This window comes from Primulina huaijiensis, chromosome 5 (assembly GCF_012295235.1).
Source record: "Primulina huaijiensis isolate GDHJ02 chromosome 5, ASM1229523v2, whole genome shotgun sequence".
Classification (NCBI taxonomy): Eukaryota; Viridiplantae; Streptophyta; class Magnoliopsida; order Lamiales; family Gesneriaceae; genus Primulina; species Primulina huaijiensis.
This window is the reverse complement of record NC_133310.1, coordinates 954,973-977,663: the sequence shown is the minus strand read 5'-3', so window position 1 is coordinate 977,663 and position 22,691 is coordinate 954,973. Positions and strand designations below refer to the sequence as shown.

General features: G+C 31.9%; 4 protein-coding genes across 4 annotated transcripts; 2 read left to right on the top strand and 2 right to left on the bottom strand.

Annotated features, from left to right (window-relative positions):
* Window positions 1-2,016: 2,016 nt before the first annotated feature.
* Window positions 2,017-2,346, top strand: LOC140977427 (protein GLUTAMINE DUMPER 5-like). The gene has a single exon (XM_073442173.1). The coding sequence runs from the start codon at window positions 2,017-2,019 to the stop codon at window positions 2,344-2,346; it is 330 nt and encodes a 109-aa protein (XP_073298274.1).
* Window positions 2,347-7,379: 5,033 nt separating this feature from the next.
* Window positions 7,380-7,706, top strand: LOC140977426 (protein GLUTAMINE DUMPER 6-like). Its single transcript, XM_073442171.1, has one exon. It carries the CDS (start codon window positions 7,380-7,382, stop codon window positions 7,704-7,706), a length of 327 nt encoding a protein of 108 aa, XP_073298272.1.
* A 2,469-nt stretch (window positions 7,707-10,175) lies between these two features.
* LOC140976154 (probable galacturonosyltransferase 9) lies at window positions 10,176-13,207 on the bottom strand. The gene is made up of 3 exons (XM_073440075.1): window positions 12,862-13,207; window positions 10,837-12,075; window positions 10,176-10,721 (listed from the first exon to the last, which is right to left on the bottom strand). Exons 1-3 carry the CDS (start codon window positions 13,018-13,020, stop codon window positions 10,446-10,448), a joined length of 1,674 nt encoding a protein of 557 aa, XP_073296176.1. The 5' UTR covers window positions 13,021-13,207; the 3' UTR covers window positions 10,176-10,445.
* A 1,176-nt stretch (window positions 13,208-14,383) lies between these two features.
* On the bottom strand, window positions 14,384-15,341 carry LOC140976155 (basic leucine zipper 43-like). Its single transcript, XM_073440076.1, has one exon. It carries the CDS (start codon window positions 15,179-15,181, stop codon window positions 14,681-14,683), a length of 501 nt encoding a protein of 166 aa, XP_073296177.1. The 5' UTR covers window positions 15,182-15,341; the 3' UTR covers window positions 14,384-14,680.
* Window positions 15,342-22,691: the final 7,350 nt, after the last annotated feature.

The window sequence follows — 22,691 nt, the reverse complement described above, 5'->3', positions numbered from 1 at the left end:
TTTTTAAAAAATATGAAACCATTGCCATTAACAATTCAATAAATCATGGTATACAGATTTACAGATAAACAAAGAAATCTGATGCAAAAACACCAAATTGCATCTAAGTTGTAAACTTCGTTCAGTCAGATTTTGAGCTACTTGGTTTGCCATTCTCGGAAAGTGATGTATTGTATAATATCAGGTGTGTTCGAGCAGATAATCCGGATATGCTCTGCAATTGGCTCTGCCATGGAGAAAGGAGCGCAATAATGTATGAATTACGTACTTTGAATGCAATGGTTTCGAAATCACCTTCGCCCAACTCGAGTTTAAAGCCTGCAATGTACCTTCTTTGACACCAATTAGCTCCGCTAGTTGCAGAGGAACGCGTGCATCAATAATTTTTCCTTCAATAAAAATCAGACGACCATTTTTGTCCCTGCCCACAATCCTCACAGTGAAGCGATCCATAGATTCAAGGACTGCATGCGGCATTCACATTAACTTTAAGAATATAATGTGTATTTTGTTGTAAACCGTGAGCGATTTGTTGCGGAGATAACATTTGGTAGTGTTCTCCTGCTCTTTGCGCACGCACAACAACATCCTTCCATGATTGTGTCTTTTCATGGAAAACTAACTAGTTTCGATCACTTCAAAACTTGTGTTTTTTTTAAAAAACTTTTAACACTTGTGCTCGACATAATGTTTGGGATACGCATGAATGATAGGGAGACGAACTGAGATGGGACGGTCTTTTGAGAAGCTCTTGCGCGTCAAGCTAGTGATGCTATGTTGTATAATCTGGTTGGTTATATGAGCCTTAAAAGAGATCATACGTTAAATCTTAATAAGTAAGACTAATATCTGCTGGAATAACATCAAAAACAAGAAAATGATATGATTGATCTCTGTTGAGAACTATGTCAACGACAAGAAGATGATAAGAGTGATTTCTACATGATATGTGATATCATCAAGTACACAATACGACCCTCTCCAAACTCGTCGGCCTAACAAACCCCTCTAATCGGCATTCAATTGGGTGCAACGTCTCTCATGTCTACCTGTCACTTAGTATGAGACTTCATCATCTCACAAATATAAAGAAACGAAATTTGGTATTTGTCAACATTTATAAGTTTTGACATAATGTTTAGCTTGTTAGCTGGAGTAGTCCACTTATATTTTGACTATTTTGGGGTAGAATTCAAGAAATGGAAAGACTTTGTTCGGCGGATACTTGACCCGAATGAACACGCTTAGTGGGCCCGACGGGGATGAGTTAATAAAGCCCATTTCGAGGAAATTGGTTTTGGTTTTATTAGGACAACTTCACACTCATTCTCATTCTTGGTTTGCTTTGTGGAGTAACTTATGATTCTATCTACATACGAAATTATGAAAATGCCCTCTTAATCATCAAATAAAATAATTGGATGAACAATTTAAACTTTCCATGATAGTGAAATTTAGAAGGGTAAATATGGAAACTCAGTCAATGAAGTGACTTGCAAAGAAATCAATACTCTTGAAAATTTCATGGAAAAAAAAAAAGCAAAAGAAAGAATCCCAAGTTTAAGCAAAGTTCGTTTGGGTCACTCCCACAATTTTCATCATATTATATACATATACGTATAGAAAATATCTAAAGTAAACTTCTTAAAACATGCACAGAAACTATCTCAATATTATTAAATCTAATTCAAGTTTGAATAGAAAATATTACAAAATTTACGAAAAAAACCTTATAAAAAGAAACATATATAGTTTTATATTTTGGTATAATATTTAACATAAAAATCATACATATGATATTTTTTTGGACTTTTAACTTCATCTCTTAAATAAGTTCAAGCTCATGATCATGATTATAAATAATTTTACAATTCAAAATCGTAATATTTTATATATATCATAGTATATAATTAATAATTATTATTGGCAATAGTGATACACTGAACCTTTGCCCACATAAATAAATAATACACACACAAACATCCTCGTCCCATAACACAAACAAAATACCTAGAAATGAGACCAATACCAGAACACCCCACCCCCACCGCCACGGCCACCGCAGCAGGTGGCGAGTTGCAACAATGGAACTCGCCGATGCCTTACCTCTTCGGTGCCCTGGCTCTCATGCTTGGGCTTGTCGCCACGGCCTTGATGATCATCGCTTGCTCTTACAGAAAACCGCCACCGGCTGATCAATCTCGAGACGATAAATCGCTAAGTCCGGAGCACGCTTTACAGCCTGAAATGGATCCCAGAATGGTGGTGATCATGGCAGGTGAAACTAATCCTACGCACCTTGCCAAACCAATCTCCGCTGCTCCACGCAGTCAGCAAGAAGTTTGACACAACTTTTTTTTTCTTTTTCTTCATATTAAAGTGAGAGCTCCATGATATAGTGTGTTTATTCCCTTTCAATAATTAAGTTTGGTTAGGTTACTTTATTTATTTTTCTGCTAATTTTGGCATGCGGAGAATTGTAAATAACTAATGAGCAATTTGTATCATGATATCTGCTTTTGCTATGCTACACTCGAAAATTCACCCCTAAACTTAAAATTGTTGGATGATATCAGTTTATTGGGTGTAATAATTGTCTTTATTGGAAGAGAGATCGAACTGTGGTGTTTAAATTCCTTTAAAAAATTTGAGTTGTATGCATTGTTACCACTTTTTATAGCTTTTGATAAAGTGGTAAGTGTTCCATATTATAATTAATATAAGAGCAAATATCACGAGTTTAATTTACATTGATAGCAATGAATGCAGTTATTGATAGCGAGATTGTTGGACGCAATAATTTACTCTGTTGTAATAGCCAACGAACCGTGGTGTTTGACCTGTTATACAGTTTAAAAGATTTGAGTTGCACCGTTATCATCAACTATAAATTTTGATAAAACGCAAAACGTTCGATGCTACACAATTTCTTATCTTTTCATGGGAGGCCCTCTCCACGTTTCAGGATCCGATGCTTCTTGTGTTTCGTCAGGCAACACTAAGTGGATTTTATCAAATAGTATGAGGCTAACAATTATGAGATTAAATAGTAATTATTTGCACAAANAATATTAGAAATTATATTGGAATCAAGATTGTTAGAGATGACTGTTCATAATTAATTAGAATAATAATCACTAATATAATTTTTTGATTGTTTTAAATTATTATTTCATAGTATAAATTTTTTAGATTCATGTTGTATATATGGTCATTTTGTGGTCAAACTATGATATTATGTTGTTTGGCTTGTTGAATGAGATGACGACTCAGATATAATATATGAGTAACATAGTAATTTATTTTAAAACTTGAGTTTAGATGAAACGATAATATATAATAATCAATTAATGTATCATCATTTACACCGTCGGGTGCTATTGTAATACGAAATATAGACAGCACAACTACTAATTTATTCGGACAATTTTTAAGGAAACCAATCAAAAATCGACCATACATGATAACAAAAAATAAAAATAAAAAATGGAATACATGTGATGAACAGACATTAGGATTACTAGTACGTTCCTTGTTAAAGCTTAATGGGTCTCCCCTGTCCAACTCCGTAAATTGGCTTCAAGTGTCCACTTCCCAATTGAAGGCTTTAATTATATACGTGTTTTTATTATTATTAAAAATAAAAACAAGAGGGTGATTTTAATCAAATATAATTTTAATTTTTAGGGATTTTTTTCCCTAAAAAATTTTTTTAAAGCAAAAAATTGGGTGATTATTAAATTTTTGTCTCGCGTATTCTTTAAAAAGATTTATAAAGTTCTATCAATAATATATTGAAACATAGAACAATTTTAATTTTTTCACAAAAAAAAATTTCCAAAATGTTGCCTAAAATTAATTTTTAAAGTTAAAACTTATATATTCAAATGCCCTTAAATTTTTATGAATATTAAGTTATAATTTAATATTTTATTATTTAAAATTGCTAAATAACATAATAAATAATATTCTTAGAATATCTATTTTAAAATAAAGTTCGAAGTTGCTAAGTTGAAAATTCAGTGAAAAAATCACACTATCATGATTTAAAATTTGTTCCAAACTTGAATTCTGGGTATACAAAAAAGTTAGGCAAAAACTTGTGTGAGACGGTCTCACGGGTCGTATTTTGTGAGACAGATCTCTTATTTGGGTCATCCATGAAATAGTATTACTTTTTATGCTAAGAGTATTATTTTTTATTGTGAATATCGGTAGGGTTGACCCGTCTCACAGATAAAGATTCGTGAAACCGTCTCTCAAGAGACCTACTCAAAAAGTTAAGGCGATTTGGTGGCTGATTCATTCAATTTTTTCCCAAATTGTTTGTTTGTTTGTTTTGAAAAACCAATTATATAAAAATCGTATTCAAAATGTAAATTTGGAAATAGTGTGTAAATCTAATTTATTTTCATAAAACTTATATAGTATTTCTAAAATCATTTTTTGTCAGAAGACAAACAATTACTATTTTATTTAAAAAAAAATTTATAATTGTGGTAATTGTGCAGTTTGAATCTTCTATACTTTATATCTACATGAGCGTAATATATCGATTAATCTCTCAGCTGAGATGATTGTTGATTCCTAATAGATTGCATACCCTACTTCAAATTACATGGATGAAAATCAAATGCATGATTTTCGTTTTGATATCAATTTTAAAAGTGGGCACTTATCACTTTAATAATATTTATGTTTGATCGAATCATAGCAGTTCAAATATTTTAAATCATATACCATCCCAATTCCCAAACTGTGATTTCTCAATAATTTTTCCATGGAGATATCTTTCGTAAAGAAATCAATAATTGGATCAGTCCAATGAGATAGATGGAAAAATTAAATTTGATTTCCTCCCTAATTGTAAATGGTTAGATAGATGAAATATGTGGCGTCTCGATCATGTAATTTTGTTAAATCCTCTAAATAAAGAGTAAAAGATATTGATTGGATAACGATTTGAAATTTTGTCAAAGGTTGGTTTAATGAAAAGAGACAAGTAAGTAAAAAGTCATATTGCGTTGCAATAAATTGTCGCAAATTAGTCTAAAGGAAGCTTCAATTTTCTCATCAATTTCTCTAGTGGAAGACACAAGCACACACACATTAATTACTATATTAATAAACCCAAAAAAAAACTTTTGTGAGACAGTCTTAGAAATCAATGTTGTGAGACATATTTCTTATTTGAGTCAATCATGAAAAGGTGTGACTTATTATTATAAATATGAGCATAGTTTATGACTTATCTCACAAATAAAGATATTTGACATCGTATCAGAAGATGCATACTATTTATAAATATATTTGTTATTAATTATTGTTGATGTAATGTTCCACCACTTTCTGTCTTCCATTCTCGGGGTCTTCATGGAAGTTGATAGTAATTGACTTGGAGTCTCCTTTTGGAATTTGGCCGATGAACATACGTCAAGAACTTAAATAAGCTTTTATTATTAAAACTAATGAAAATTTTGAAAACTATATTTATATTTTTAAGATAATTAAAATTCATTATCACATTGAGGAAAAAAACAATAAAAAACCAGAATAAGTATTATAAACTTTATAATAAATTTAAAACATAAAAAAAAAACTATTCTCAAGTCAAAAACTAATGCAGAATAAAACACTTGTCATTTTTATGAAAGTTATGACTGATAGTAGAGATTAAATTTCAATTTTTTAAACAAAAACATCACATTTCGATCGCTCTCCTAGCATGAGCAATTGTATAACACATTAGAAAGACGTCACAACTTATCTTTATGCATATNATTAAATAGATCTAGATTGCAATTTCGACGGTTAAATAAATTATTTTTTATTTAAAAAAAATAGTTTTAAAATAACGATCGTTTCTGCCCAACCTATTGACGGTATTGTTTGGACATTTCAATAAGATATCCTTACTTTAAAATTTTCATAAGATATTCTTAACTTTAAATATTTCCTTTAATTTTTTGGGAAAAATTATGATCTTATTGGATCAAGAGTGAGTCTCATGTGAGACCGTCTCACGGATCTTAATATGTGAGACCGGTCAACCCTACCCATATTCACAATAAAAAGTAATACTTTTAGCATAAAAAGTAATACTTTTTCATGGATGACCCAAATAAGAGATCCGTCTCACAAGTACGACCCGTGAGACCGTCTCACATAAGATTTTGTCTTGGATTAAATATGTGGCGCCTCGGCTGTGTAATTTGTTGTAGCCAATGACAAAGGGGATTGGTTAAGTAGTGTGAATTTATTTAAGGTTGGCTTGAAGAGACCGCAGGCCAGAAAGTAAAAAGTGTAATTCCCAGCATTAAATTGTGGCAAATTGGTCAACAGTAAGTTTTTTGAGACGATATCATATATTTTTAAATTATATACTTGTCAACATTTAATTGTTTTTTAGTTAGTATAATTATTGGATCTCAATATTCTTCTTATTTATAACGACACTCTTTGTAATTAATAAGTATAAAACATAAGTTATCAAATTTGATGTCGATTGTATGATCAAATGTTTGTCGTTTTACCAAAATTTATGGCTCGTTATAATAGTTCAACTCAACCATTTTAAATCATATAGTTATTCAAACGTTATATTTTGATCGCTCTCTCAACAAAAAAAAAATTATTATATCATTACCATAACAAATTAAATAGTATTCACCTGTGATTTGATTATGACCCCAATTATGATTTACAACTACGCTGAATTTATATCAAGAGAATTTTCTCGCTAGTAAGGCTTGAGAAAAATATGAGCTAAACATTTGTCGAGAGTTTGGTGGGTAAGTATTTTTTGAGACGGTCTCACGAATCTACAATGCTGAGACATGTTTATTCAGTCTATAAGTATCATAAATAATAATATTTTTGAAGTAATATTTTTCCATAAGTTATGTCAAGTCGGAAATACGTCTCATAAAATTGATCTATGAATTATGTGATCTATGAAATCGTTTCACATTACTTTTTTTTAAAAAGAGTTTGGGACACCGAGAGAAGACATTGGACGAGGCTTCAAGGATCTTTGTTAGATCTAAATAACTTCAAGACATCCCTTATGCGAAACGTGCGGTAATTGATGATATTTGAGTGTCCCAAATGTCTTTTATAACTTATATGGGAAAAAAAAAAAAAGTATAGAAGTAATTAACCCAAAAGAACACAAGTAATCAAAATAAATTATAGTTAAAAATATTGTCCTGATTAGAAGGATGAGATATCACAAAAAGGACATAATAGTAATTTCAGAGCAAAGCAAATCCCATCATCTTTCACCACTATAAATCACACACAATCATATTCATTTCCTCTCAATTCATACAAAGAAAAAAGAAAAACACGTAAAATCACACACAGAAAAGGTTGGAGATATGAGGCCAACACCAACAGCAGATGCACACAATAATCCTTCTGGATTCTTGAACTGGAATTCTCCATTGCCTTACTTATTCGGCGGCTTAGGCTTAATGCTTCTGTTGATCGCTACAGCCTTGATCATCTTAGCATGTTCCTACCGGAAATCCTCTTCCCGCTCCACCGATCATGGCGGAGACAAGGCCACTCAGCTACCCACCGCCGTCTCTGCCTCGGATAACAGGCCAAAGATTGTGGTGATCATGGCCGGAGATGATAATCCAACCCGACTCGCAGTCCCTATCTCTTCTTCTTTCTCGATCAGCGCCAAACAGCTGCCTTGATCAAGATTTTTGGCAGAAATTTTGTGGTGTTAGATTATAGTACTTTCTTGACTAAACAGTTATGGGTTTTTGGTTTTTTTCCAGTTTCCATAGAGTTTATCAGGGAATGTAAATGGATTTAAAGAGCTTGTAGTTTAGTACTTATATCAAGAAATTTTGATCTGGTGAAACTTACTTTCTTTTTTCTTTACAAAACAATTGTACTACAAATTATTCAATCTAAATTGGAAATCTGACATTTATGTTAAATGTTAATTGCATCCAAGTCATAGTTCCATTAGTTTCTTACTTCAAAAAAAAAAAAAAATTCCGACCGAGTGAATTTTAATTGGTAAATATTAATTGTCCAAGTTAACATAAAAAAACGATAACGATTTTTTAAATTGAAAAATCGAAGAGAAATATGCTAGAATTAATTTCCACCTCAAACAATAAAAAAGAATAATTTTATGTAATTTTTGTGCATCTTACAATATTGTTTCTATCACTGTTAACACTAAACATTAGTGATTACACTTGCATATTCAGAACAAAGTATCACTTTTTATTATGATGATTTTGTAGTATCTATTAATATTATTTAAGTGTATGCATAACATAAAAAAATCCACGGTTACGTTAATTATGAAATGAACCTCATTTAAATATAATCAATATGAATTACAATATATAATAATCATTTCAAATACAATACGTCTCTTCATTAATTCTTATAATTATATTATACTCTTATTTGAATATAAATTAAATTAATTATAAAAAAAATTGTTCAAATGTGTAATACATAATAATGATCTTTAATATTACAGACTAAATTAGGCAAAATAAATTATATTTATTTAAATTGAAAGGCTTTTTTTTTTTTTAATCATGTGAAGAGAGAGAGGCGGACGCGGCGGCTAGAGTACGCAAACATTTAATGATGGCGTAGGAGAATTTTGTTTCATTAGAAAATGGGATTACTATTTCTTTACTTCTTTTCATACGCTATGATTAGTGGGAGACACCTGTGGTATCATTAATGCTCTTTAGTTCCTTTACTTGCTGGCCATTTTTTGCTTTTATGGCGGACAAACGAATCTCTTATTGGATATTCTGGGGCGCATTTGGTTCTGCGGTGCGGCGGAGGGACATTTCTTGTATGGCACTCATCACCCCGGGACGAAAGGCTTTGCTCCATCAAATTGTTGGATAAATGAAAAGAGAAGAAGAGGATGAGTGAGGAGTTGTAAAGAGAAGTGGGATGTCTCAAATGTGGCTTGTCCCAAATTTGTGTTTCCAATTCTTTATCCCCAAATTATATTAAAAAAAAATTCATATTTACCATGCAAGCAGCAAGAATGATTCATATGCTTTGCTCAAAGTATACCTCAAAATTGTGAGATATATAAATATTAATTGATAGTCAAACTCTTTGATCACAACTATGGTGTTTCTCGGTCACTCCAATTAATAAAACGCATGCGCAGAGGAAATTATGTTCAATAGTCACACTAAAGAGATTTTATTATGCATGTATAATAATTTTGAATATTTATTACGAATGAGTGGAAGTAAGTGCTGATTGAGACCGACCAATTTTAGTACGAGCAGCGAAGAGCTCGGTTCTCAATCCTCTGATGATGATCGCTTTAAACAAGTTCCATAGCAGCATAACACAGTTTATTAGCCAAAAAAGCAAATCTTACAACCTCTCTCTCGAAATGACCAAGCACTTATGCTTCTGTGGTCACACAAAAAGCTGCCCCCATAGGAGAATATTCATAATAAATAAAATATGGAGAACCTTTGTATCAAAAAGAAAAAGCCATATACGCCGCGGAAAGGACGTGCAAAAGCAACGGATCAGGTTTTTGCACCAAAGAAAGAATAATCATCATTCTTATCAACACTTTGTCTTGTATTTAGTACTAATCAACGTACGGCATATTCCACTTTTACTTTACAAACAAGAAAACATAAGCTTCAATGGAAGCCGGCCATTGCTGAACTCCAACTACCTTAGGCTATATATCATATTACTTTTAACTGAGTGAGAATTCAGTATTCACAGTGTGTTTACACCGTAACACCAAATAAATAAGATTAATCTGAGGGGTGTAAACTAGCACATGTTCGAGAACAATTTTTTTTGAAAAAAATGCATCGACAAACGAAATTCATGGGCATCGACGATTCCAGAAAATGAATGGAGATTCGAGAATGGTAACGTGTATAATTACCAATTCAGATGTGTGTTAATACGTGAGGAGGTGAGACAGGAGAATCAGGGACAGGTCTCTAAGCATGTCATTTCTAACATCAAAGGTTAGGGAAAAGGATGCCAGCAGTCATTGATACAACTGACTTGGGAAGATACAAAATATTCTCAAATTTTCCAGGGGAAAAATCATTTTTAAACTAGCACAAATAACAAGAAACAAAAAAAAAATTTGTATCGTTGAAGAACACTTTGAGCCATCTGATTGCTTGCTTCACACAACTGAACATATTATATAGATATTAATTGTTTTAGATGGTATATAAACTATCTTGTACAAAGAATGTGCTTCAGAGCATAAATCCACTATCAATCTTGGCTTCAGGCCACCACATAACAACTGCACAAAATGGTAACTACGTGGAACAAAAATGTAGGAGAAATTAATACCTAAAACCTTTCCTTTGAAAGTTACAACTTGCGATGAACATTAAAAAAGGCTGGAATTTATTCAGTCGAGTTGAAGTGGGGATGCTTCTTTACATTCCAAAATTGCACATCTGAAGAAATTCCATTTCATTATCGACATACTTTGTCCACAGATGTTTGTAATGGTTCATGGCAATGTCCAGCCAAGGCTTCATGTCTCCACTGAAATGAATTACAGCAGCTTTGTTGATTTCATCCATACTTATACTCGGATTGATCCCAAGACCCAGGACGTGCCATGCTTTATCGAATGATTTGGTAGTAGAGTAAAAAGTTAGAAGCCCTACAGGTAATGTTCCCAATTTCCATAATGCAAGGTCCTCATTCTGATTATTCATCAACCAATAAAAAAAATCAGCAAGTGTGTTTTAAAACTGAAGAACAACACATAACATTTTTCGAAAAACAAGCAAGGATAAAAAAACTAAATATACAGCTTACCAAATTTTGCCAATAATGGTATTCATCGGTGCATTTCTCTCGACGCCAAGCATCTAGGTCAAACATGTTCATGCCAAATGCCCAGGCACAAGCCCTGGGATTAAACTTCTCCTTGATCAGAGGATGAGAAAAGTTTAAATACTCAGAAAAGCGTCGGAAAGAACCAAAGCATGTCTCAACTGCACCGTTCACCTTTCCATCCATATCAATTTTCCATAAAGTAGTCAAATCCTTCTGAACTACGACGTCATCATCCAGAAAAAGAATCTTATGCAGTTTTGGATAAAGTTCAGGCAAGTAGAATCGTAGATGATTGAGCATTGATAAATACTTTGGGTTTCTATACTTCATGCTGCTCATATCTTTAGTGGTATTCTCTGCCCTGGTTTCGAAGTAGAACTTCTGCAGATTTGTGGATTCAAGTTGTCTGAGTACTGGTGCATATGAGGGTGTTAAGAACTCAAAAGTGTCCACTGCATTGATCTCAATATGGGCTCCCCCTTGAATTGGCCTCATCTTAAACCAAACCTTTGTCGCAGCAAAATTCATCCTATCGGTAACAATATGAAAAACATGTTTCCATGGCTCATCTGCATTCTTAACAACAGAGTTAACCACAACAGATATTGCAATCACATTATCCGAAAAAATCGCATAATGGTATAAACTCGGGTCTTCAAACTCAGGCTTGGGCTCTTCATCCTTGTACTTCTCAGGATGTGAAATTCTCTCCTCCACAAGCCGCATGGCAAGACAATGCAAACTCTTGGGAGTCGATTTTGCAGAAACCAAGCTAGTAAAAGCCCCATTTTTCTTGGCCTTCACCAGCAACTCCTTCACAGCAAATATTGTATCTTTCAATTTCTGAATTTTTAACTGATTGTCATATGACTCCTTTGACTCAACAATCATTAACCTAGCTACCTTAACTCTATCTTTAACCTCCTTTTCAAATTGCCTCAAAATATCCTCATCAATTGGCCCATTGGATTCGAACAATGCCGTGACATACTTTGGATTCAATTGAAGTTCCGAGAAATTATTAGCTAAATCATCAAACATCTTAAGCTGCTTGGATATCTCAAGTTTTAACTTCCTAGCATAAGCAGCATATGCATTCACCAATGCAACATGATTATTTGCTTGATTTTGTATCAAATCCAGCCTTGTCTTCAGTGGATCAGACTGCCATGCTAGAAAAGTTCGTTTTACATATGCATTTCCTGTTGTCTCCATAATCTGTTTATAGAAAAAAAACGCATGCTTTTAGGTACACCAAGGATATAAATAAAACTCTATGTTTGGCACTTGGATTTTTTTGGTGTATTAAAAACCTAAGAATAAAACGTCACTTTATCTGATTTTAAATAAAAGCACAGAGGAAAAGCATGCAAGATTTTTAAAAGTTTAGGAATCTATTTCATTCCCTATGGTGCACTAACTGCAAAGAATTTGGATCTAGATTTCTGGTGTAGGACAAGTATTATTGAATTTTGTTGTTGATAATAAAGTGATTGGTGTCAACGAATACATTTATCTTTATTCCATTTTAACAATCTTCCACATTATTAACCCAAGAACAGTACCAATTTTCAAGTCGCCGCAAACTAGTATAGTAGTCTCTGGTGATCTTAAACAAAGCTAAATACACGTCACTGCATAATTTCATGGGGAGAATAATCCAAATTCATCAAGTAGAAAATAAATTGCTGCATTTATATAGTTATCATTCAACTATGCATAAATAATGATTATCGAGAAAAACAAACTCAAATCTCCCCAATCGGCACAAATAAATCCACATTCTCGCAAATACTATCATAAATTTTGAAGTAAACAAACACAGGGGAGTCTAACGGGATGCTTATCAACTACTCCATTTAATAAAACAAACGCACCGTTTCCTTGTCAACGTCAATTGAACCAAGCAAAAGGTAAATCAATCACGAAAATGCAACAACGGTGCAAATGTAGACACAGCTAGAGAAAAAATACACAAAGTGCGAGCTAAAGGCTAGCACTTACGGCTTCGTCGTGGGAGGGATGAGATGTGAACAGCACGGAGAGAGTGGCGAGGAACAGGAGCGTAAACATGGCGGAAACAAAGATCCGGTAGCTGAAAAAGCTTCGAATTCCGGATCCACCGCCAGATCCAACCCGAACACCGCGGACCACAACCGCCATCACGATCGTCCAACCACAGATTACTCAATTCTCTCCTTCTTCGAGTGGATGATATAAAACGTAGAATAATGTTAGGGCTGTAGATACGTGAGAGGTTTTGTGTGAAAAATCTGGAATTGAGATCTGACAGCGTGAAGAAGAAGAGGAACAGAAGGACCAGTAGCCGGTTCGACCCGAGCCGCATTGGCGTCGGTGGGTTTATTTAAATAAATAATTTGATATTAGCAATATGGTCCACTATTTCTTATGAATTGCAATAAGGCCACATGCTTTCCTGATTTTTATTTAGACTCCTATTTCTTCTCTCTTTCGCTTTTTATTAAAGAAAATTATCTCATTATTTTAAATATAGTCATTCTATATATGTTGAAATTCAAAGAAGATGACTATTTGAAAAAAAACACACACACACACAATAAAGCCTTTTAAAAAAACTGCATTTCCTTTTCCCATGTGAACACTTGTGCCTCGTATTAAGACATCTTTAGTTAGTATAAATGTTTGTGTTTATTAGGACTACTTGATTGTCTTACTTGGAACATTTAAAGTATAAAAAACTAGGAGCAACCACCTATCTGGATCGGTTTATATGTAATTACGGTTCAGTTTTTCGGTTTACGATTTTAGAAATACCGAATTCGATAACCAAATCATTTTATAACGGTCTGATTCGGTTTTATAGTGTTACAATTCAGTTCAATTTTTTATTTTTGATTTTCCAATTTAAACCATATTATGTCCACCCAACCAAAAGAATACATGAAAAGATTACTTTAGCAAAAGACCAAGTAAAGGCATAGTTTAGTATATATGTCAAAATATTATGTTGTTTGCATTCCAACTTTTGTGATATACCTTAATTTTGTAAATAAAATTACTCTTATTCTTGTTTACATTTCATTTTATGAAGAAAATTACTCTAATATTCTTCGTAAGTTAGACAAATAACATTAGCCAAATAAAATTAATATTTTCAGTATTCATATAATAAACGATTTAATGATCGATAAGCAAACTAATAAAAGGATAAATTGATCATCATTAACTTAGAAAAATTTTTTAAAAAAGAAATATCAATATTAACCAATAATTGTTTCATAGCATCATAATATGACAAAGATATTCTTGGACAGTATATTCATTGAATATAATAATATATATACATATTTTATATATATATATATATATATATGAGTTTGAATTTTGTATATTGAATGGATGAACGTTATTTACGCTCAATATTTTGTCGTTCATATTTCATCCACATATGAGTTAATTTTGTAAGACGAGATATTATATTATGAAGCAAAAAAATGCTCGGAGATTTCCATTTCCAAAATTTATACAAATCATTACTTTGGATACAACTAACGACTTGATAATAGTAGTCCATTTAATATGATCATATAGTACCACAGCCTCGATATAACGAAAGAAAAAAAAGAAAAATAAACAAGAAATTGAATTCTGGAGAACTCTTAATCTGAACACTTAGGGAAGATCGTTTGCAACATCTGAATAAAAGTGATTCTTCACTTTTCATTTGAATTTCATTTGAAAATTTTCAAAAAATTTAAAAAAAAATCACTTTTATTTAGATTGCAGACACTCCTTAGCTTATTCATTCATAAAGCGAAATCATTTCAAGGATCGCTCATCGTCAAGCTCCTAAATCCTTCAAAGGGCTGTTCAGCTGCATGTGAACGATCATCTGACGAAGCTCCGAAACCTCCTCTTTGAGCTGCGAATTCTCCTGCACCACTCGATCATGGCGGTCCGAGAAGTCGTTCAATCTATCCATGAGCTGGCTGTTCTCATTCCTCAGCCAGACGGCCTGTGACCAGAGCTCGTTCAAGTGCTTCTGCTTGCGCATACGCGACCTACGAGCGGACTCCCTGTTAGAGATCATCCTTCTCTGCTTCCGCTCGTTGATTATGCTCAGCTGCTGCTCATCGGCTTCGTCGGAGGTCGAGTTGCTGCTGAAACTACACGTGAGTGGTTGGGGGCTGAGTTCTTGCATTAAGTTATGATTTGGATACGGCGAGTTGAAGTGGTGGTAGGCCGGTGGGTTGATGCCGGGGAGGGGGAATTGGGGCGGAAACTGAGACGGTTGTTGTGGGAAGAGAGGGTAGCGGAGCTCTGAAAATTCTCTGGACTGCATTGTTTTTGGATTCGGTGGAATATGTGTTGAGATTATCTGGATTGAATGGAGGAGAAATTGGAGGTTGAAGACGAAGTGAAGCTTTGGTTGAAGATGTGATCAATTTATAGTATGATGAAAATGGAGAAACTTTTTGCCCCATGTTTAATCCAGGATACCTACACCTCAGTTTCACAGAGGATAATCCAAAATAAGAATTTATTACTCCAAGTATTTAAGTGAAATTGGCTTAGGCTGTTTATTGGTCTTTTTTTGTGGCACTATATATGTCACTGTCATGTTAGTATCACATTAATATTACACGCAAAAAACTAAAATTTCTAAAAGTAAAAAAAAAAAAACTATTATTGAAATTCAATTACGTAGAAAAATGGTAAAGAAAGCAAGCATAATAATTTATTAGTCATAATATTTAATTTTCTGCCGTGGAGCAATATTTAAACTTAGGAGATGTTCAAAAAAAAATTAAATGAGAGAATTTTTTTTTATTTCATGCTATCTTCCATGATTCTCCGTCACCTAATTGGAACACCTTAACTAGGGATGAGAATAGTATATGCATGGTTCAATTATTATTCAAGCTTCCTCTTTAGGGACTAGACCCGAGGTCCCCTCGAGGTCTTTCACGACACCCTGTGCTACTAGTGCTTACGGACTCCCGTCTCAGACCTATAGAAATTTGAACGCCCCTCAGGACTCGTCCACATGATTCATCTCATGGTAGACCATACGAAGACATTTAGAAGTTAACCAAGGATCCTCTATGACAAAGCACACCAACCTTATCATCAAGTATCAATTCAAGATCTTAGTATCGTGGATATCGCTGACGTGTTCAATTTCACAAAAGCACTCCGATAAAAAAAAATGAATAAATTGAAGAAAAAAAAATATAAGTTAATTATTAAAATCATGAATTAACTTATAATAAGACCAAAAATAGAATTGTATAAGTAGTAGAACTAAAAATGTTATTCTCTCATTTTAAAAATGTAGAAAATTTGCTTTCAATTATATATATTAGGTCGCAGCATGAAAAAAAATAAAAACATATTATGACGAGGGATCTACGCAACGCGAGTTAGCTCATCTATGCCAGCAGTGGAATATATATTATTCAATATATTTTGTTCTCTATTTTTTAAATTAACACCGAGACTAATACTACGGACAACAACATTAGGTCTTATTGTATTCAATGCATATATTTTAATATAATTTAAAACATTAAAATATAGTAAAAGTTATTTTCGAAGGAAATATTTTGTATCTAAAAATATTATTCTCTTTAATCAAAGGAAATCTCCTCTCAATTAAAAAAATTATGAGTCTCTAAGTGAGTTTAATCTTGTTGAACAAAAATTACTTATATAAAATAGAAATGACACAGAAGAATTTTAATTTTTTTCGAATATCGAAAAAATCTTGACTCTCTGTATAGTTTGATTATCGAGTTTTTGTGTTTTTCTTATATTTTATGTATGAGTAGGTCTTTTGTAAGACGGTTTCACGAATTTTTATCTGTGAGACATGTCAACCCTACCGATATTCACAATAAAAAGTAATACTCTTAGCATAAAAAAATAATATTTTTTCATGGATGACATAAATAAGAGATCCGTCTCACAAAATACGATCCGTGAGAGTGTCTCACACAAGTTTTTGCCTTCATGTATTTGAAATTTACCGTATATTATACTTTTCACATAGAAAGTATTTTTGTAATATGGGTGGAACATGAATGACAATTGGAAAAGAAAATGTTTATTGTGGAAGAGAAAGCCTCAGCGAGAAAATGCTAAAGGGTTAAAAGTCAATCAAATAATAATGGTCAGCCGAAGTAGTAATTTCTTCACTTTTTGGTAGGTTTTAATTGTTTTATAATTTGAAAAATACTCTTTAATCATTTTCAAAAATAATTTTTCTCCTTTTATCTTATTTTCTCTCATTTACATTTCAAAAATTGACAATTTTAATTTTTTATTAAAAAATTATTTTTTCTACGAAACATATATCTCATATTTTAAATATTTAATTAATGATTTTTTTTTTGGCTATTAACTCAAGTAATTTTTTCATTGTCTTATCCAAAGATGTTACTAAATTCATACTTTTAAAAAAACTAAAAAGAATATAATTAAGTTTACTTTTTTTTATTTGTTTTATTTCGGACGAACTGCATCTAACACCTCTGTTAGGATTATTTTGTCGACAGATGTCAATACATAATGAAAATATCAGACTAGGATGTAAAATCGCGAATTTGTGTTTTATCAGAATTAAATGTTGTGCCAGATGTTACAACATCTCGGACAACATCTTCATGCAGCGGAAACTTTTTATAATACAAATTGACTTGAAATAAATCGATGGACAAAATTAAATATGCACAAGTATAAATACTTGTGCGGTGCCTTATGACAAAAATTAATAACTAGAAAACCAAATCGTTTACACAAAAACCTATCACTAGTGATCTCCACGAATTCAAGGCAACTCAATACTTTGATAAAACAAATGCTTTCTAAAATAACCAACAATAATAAAACGTAAACAAGAAAGTAAAAAACGTAAGCCCAAAAGCAAAATCAACGAAACACGATATTCAGTCAACTTCGTTACGGATGTTGTCTGAAGATGTTGGCAACATTCAAGGCAACACTTGCAACTGCACTCTTCAAAACAGCAACGTCCTTGTAGTATATTTTTCTCTGAAATTCACGACGAGCAAAGTGCACACAATATGCAGCAACGAAAACTTTCAAGTGAAGAGTGAAAAACACACGATCAATAGATCGAAAAAGCTCCTACGAAAATCTTTCCTCCACGAAAAAACTCTTCCACGAAAAACACTCTCACGAAAACTCACACAAAAATCTCCACAAAAAATTCCTCCAACTAAACTCTTCTCGCCCCCTTTATTCTCTTCCTCGAAAACTCTCAAGCACACGCAACAATGTCCTTGTTTCTCTTATTTATAGACTTCATCTCTCCTATAGTTTATCTCCACAAGGAAACCTACAAGATATGATAAACAAGAATTCTATCAAGAATAAGATATCATATCATACAAATTATTATCATAAATACCATATCTAGAAAATCTTTATAATATCTAGAAAGGTAAAACCCAATATTCCACATAATCTCATCAATAGAAAATTAAATTTAAGGAAGAAATTATATCACAATAAAATCTTAACATAATTATCTAGAAAGACAAAACCATAATTAAATATTAAATATCATATCAACAAGGAAGAATAATATTAGGAAAATTATTTAAGATAAGAAATCATATCATTTAAATAAAGAAAATATATTTCCCTTCAACCTCTGTAAAAATGAATTCAATTTACAATTATCTTTTTAAATTTTGTATATTTAAAAATCAGACACATTTATAAAAAAGGTATCCCTGATATTTAAAAAATGTAGTATTTTATGAGTCCACTATCTTTTTACGAGGGGTTTTATATTTTTTCGTGCGAAGTGTCATATGTTTTATTTCATTCTGTTATTGGAAATCAGAGAGCCATGAGTGCAACTTTACATGATAGAAAAGGATGTCTTACATAAATGATTTGTATATATGTAGATATATTATACCTAAATGGCTACATGAAAGTTAATGATAGTTCCTATCCATTCTTCTAAACATCAAAAATTTGTGTGAGACAGTCGCACGAATCGTATTTTATGAGACAGATATCTTATTTGGGTCATCCATGAAAAAGTATTACTTTTATGCTAAGAGTATTACTTTTTACTGTGAATATCAGTAGGGTTGACCCGTCTCACAGATAAAAATTCGTGAGACCGTCTCACAGAAGACCTTTTCCCTCTAAAATTAGGTTTCTGATAAGATAGCCTCACATATTTTTTTCATGTTAGATGGATCAACCTGATTCATACTTAAAACGAAAATTGATATTTTTAGCATGACAAATAATAATTTTTCATAAATCGTATCGGATTGACGATCCATCTCACGAAATTAACTAATGAGATCGTCTCACAAGAATTTTTGTGTTATCCAAAAGAGTGATATTATTTAATTAGTGTTTAATTAATGTTCGATATGTAATGGGAAAGATGTTAAAAGCGGGATAAGTACAATGAATGTGATTTAATATTAATCATGCTAATATTATAAACAATGGAAGGTTGTGTTATGAGACCTAATTTTGTTAATACATACGTTTTAATAATTGTAAGGAATTTTTTAATAAACAAGTAGTACTTATCTGTGCTTTTGATATCATCTCCAATTTTCATGATTGTTTCCTTCGTGTTTAGAACAACAAACAACTGTCGGAAAAGTTGGATTACTTGAATAGAAAACATGGCTTGAATTTTAAATAAACGAGAAAATATTGAAACGGAATATTTCCATTTCAAAATCAGAGACAAGGTCTTCAGCAACAGATTTTTTGAAATGAAATATTCTGTCCCAAACTCTCTTTTGAGACGGAAAATCAGTCTTCAGAGACGAACTTTTCCGTCTGTTTTATTGCAATGAGCTATTTAATGGATTAAACCCTTTCATTTTATATAATATCGGAAAAGATATTTTGTTTTTTAACCTCGGTCAACTATTTAATTAAGAAAATGACCTTATTTTCTTAATTAAATATTTGACCGAAGTTATTTACAAATTTTCTCAGTATCCTATCGGAAGGGTGATATAAACAATAAATATGAAAGTATTGTTAGATTAATGCCTAAAAGTCATATGTTCATTTCGACTACCTTACGAGAAGCTCCCTTATTATTGAATCTTCCTGAATTTTATCTCGCTTCTTTGGTTAATTAGTTTTTAATTTGTCTATCCGAAGCAACTTTAACTTGTCGTCAGATTAATTTTGCGAGACGACAAATCTCCTAGTTGACCTAACTTATGTCAAAAATATTAGTTTTCACTCCAAATATGGATCGGATCGATCCGTCTCACGAAAATTCGGGAAATCAACTCTTTTAGGAAATTGTTATCCGTGATTCTTAAAGTACCTGTTTGAAAAGACTGATTTATTTCAAGAAAATTGCATGTTTCACATGGTATAAATTTTAGTTAGTAAATAAAATTAAATTCTTGTCTCTAATCAACTATGTTTTAGTAAGATCCAACTTCTATTTATCTCCACTAAATCGAGGTTTTAGTTTATATGGATCGAGAGTGTTCTGAATTAAGAAACTGGGATTTGACTCTTCCACCTGCTCGGGGTCTACCATTCAAGAGTTTGATACTCGGTACTGCAATTCGATGTTCAGAACTAGCTATCGGTTGCTCTTGCTCTATCTTCAATTTACTAGAGGAAATATTGTCATCTTGCAAGTTACAATTTTGGTAATTTTTGTCGTGTTAAATTTTCGATCTTAGTCTGCTACCTTTCTTCCTTTGTTTAAACATTTTTTGTATTTTTTCTAACGTAACTCAAATTGTTTCACAAACATATTTGACACATCAGTATTCTAATGAAAAAATGATTAAAATTTCCAAAAATTGAAAGATTCTTGACTAATAATGAAATTTAACAACATAAATTATCAAAATTGTAAAGAAGAATCATATGAGATCAAAATTACAATTTTCTCGTTTACTCAATTTAGTTTTTCTAATTTTTATGTATTCCGAGGCTTTTCTTTTAAATTTTTATTTCAATTTATANAATTTGTTTCCTTTGATTGTTTTTTAAGTTTAAAAATAAAGATTTGGAGACGTAAGATTTTGCTTTTTGATTCATTCCTATCTTCTCAAATCAAAAATACAAAAAATATAAGGCAAGGAAAGAAAAAGAACAAGAAAAGGGTTGGCTGGAAACCTTCTTCTTTTTGACGTGAATGATAGAAATTATCATAAGGAACAACCTCTGTAACCAAATCTTATCTGTGTTTCAAAATCGTTCCCGTATCTCATCATCTTTCCCATTATAATTAACCTCTTGTTATAAGTCGTCACCTCTCATCTAACATCAAATTCTCAAATTTAAGACGAGCTATTGATTTTTTTCCCGAATTAATTAAAGTTTCGTTTTCCTCACCGACACAAATTTAAGACGAGCTATTGATTTTCTTCTCGAATATCTATATTTAATAGTATATTTTTGCGGGAAATTATATTAAATCTTTATTACATGAAGATTTTGGGAATAAATGTTAAAATATTTATTAGAACTTGGGAATTTATGATGAAATAATTTGTGGTAAGGTCAATTTGTTGGCATATGCATCCCACTTACGTAACCTACATGTGGTTTTCTCTTTCAGGTGTTGTGTAAAGCAAATGATTTCGATACAAATAAAAAACATGTTGTGAGCCCTATCGAGTTTTTGTCTGGATTCGTAAAGGTCATACGTGTGATCATGTCCACTTTTTATTTATATATTCAATTACTACGAATTCGTATGGTATAATTTATGTAAAATAAATTTTGGATAAAGTATACATTATTTTTCATATTTGAAATTGAGTAGGTCTTTTCTGAGACGTTTTCACGGATCTTTATTCGTGAAACGGGTCAAACTTACTCATCTTAACATTTTTTCATCAGTGACCCAAATATAAAATTCATCTGACAAAATTGACCCGTGAGTAGGGGTGTCGAAAAATATCGAATTTTCGATATACCGAAATTACCGTACAAAAAAATACCGAATTCATCGAAATTTTTGGTATACCGAAATTTTTGGTAAGGTATGGTACAGATACCGAAATATTTGATACGGTAACGATATGTAATTTGAAATTTTCGGTATATATACCGAAATAATATATATAAATTAAAAATATTTAAATAATAATTTTAAATTTTAAAAAAATAAAAGATATTTTTTTGGTATAAAACGATATATATCGATACCGTATCAAAATAAAAAATTTAACTTCTGTTTGGATTCATCATGTTAGAATAGTCTAAATCAATATTCAGTGAAGCAACTCGACTCATAGTTGAGAAAAATTGTTGAGAATTCCTATATCTTTCGCATAACCTTAGAACTAGCTAGAAGACTGAAAGCTGGACCTCGACTTGTTAAAAAGCTCACAGCTTTCAGAATTAACTTTTTCTTGCACTACATCCTTTTTAATTCAGGGTGCCAAACATTTAGTTTAGGGCACACAGTATATTCTTTTAGAAATATATATATTTTAAATTTGAATAAAAATTTATATTATATTGTGGCAATGGATATATATATTTTAAACGCATTTTCAGTTCATTTTCTAACATAAAGCTAGTGTAGCACGAAATTGAGCAGTGTAACATCAGCATGTTACGAAATTGGATCGAATCCAAAAAGAATGTTTGTAATATTAGGGATACGTACCCTTTTGTGGAGCCAACTCTTGTCTATTTGCAATATAATAATATCCTCGATCCACAAGCAAAACTCATCATAGTACATATATTCACCTGCAAAATATTTCATTGATACAACAATATATATTTCGAAAAATTAATAATAATTCATTTCATAAAAAAAGAATTTCAGGGTGGACTTGCTTTTAATG

Coding starts and splice junctions, on each gene's coding strand:
- LOC140977427 (XM_073442173.1), top strand. CDS start 2,017: ATGAGACCAATACCAGAACACCCCACCCCCACCGCCACGGCCACCGCA.
- LOC140977426 (XM_073442171.1), top strand. CDS start 7,380: ATGAGGCCAACACCAACAGCAGATGCACACAATAATCCTTCTGGATTC.
- LOC140976154 (XM_073440075.1), bottom strand. CDS start 13,020: ATGGCGGTTGTGGTCCGCGGTGTTCGGGTTGGATCTGGCGGTGGATCC. Junction 12,076..12,861: donor ATCCCTCCCACGACGAAGCC/GTAAGTGCTAGC, acceptor TTCTATAAACAG/ATTATGGAGACAACAGGAAA. Junction 10,722..10,836: donor ACCATTATTGGCAAAATTTG/GTAAGCTGTATA, acceptor ATGAATAATCAG/AATGAGGACCTTGCATTATG.
- LOC140976155 (XM_073440076.1), bottom strand. CDS start 15,181: ATGCAGTCCAGAGAATTTTCAGAGCTCCGCTACCCTCTCTTCCCACAA.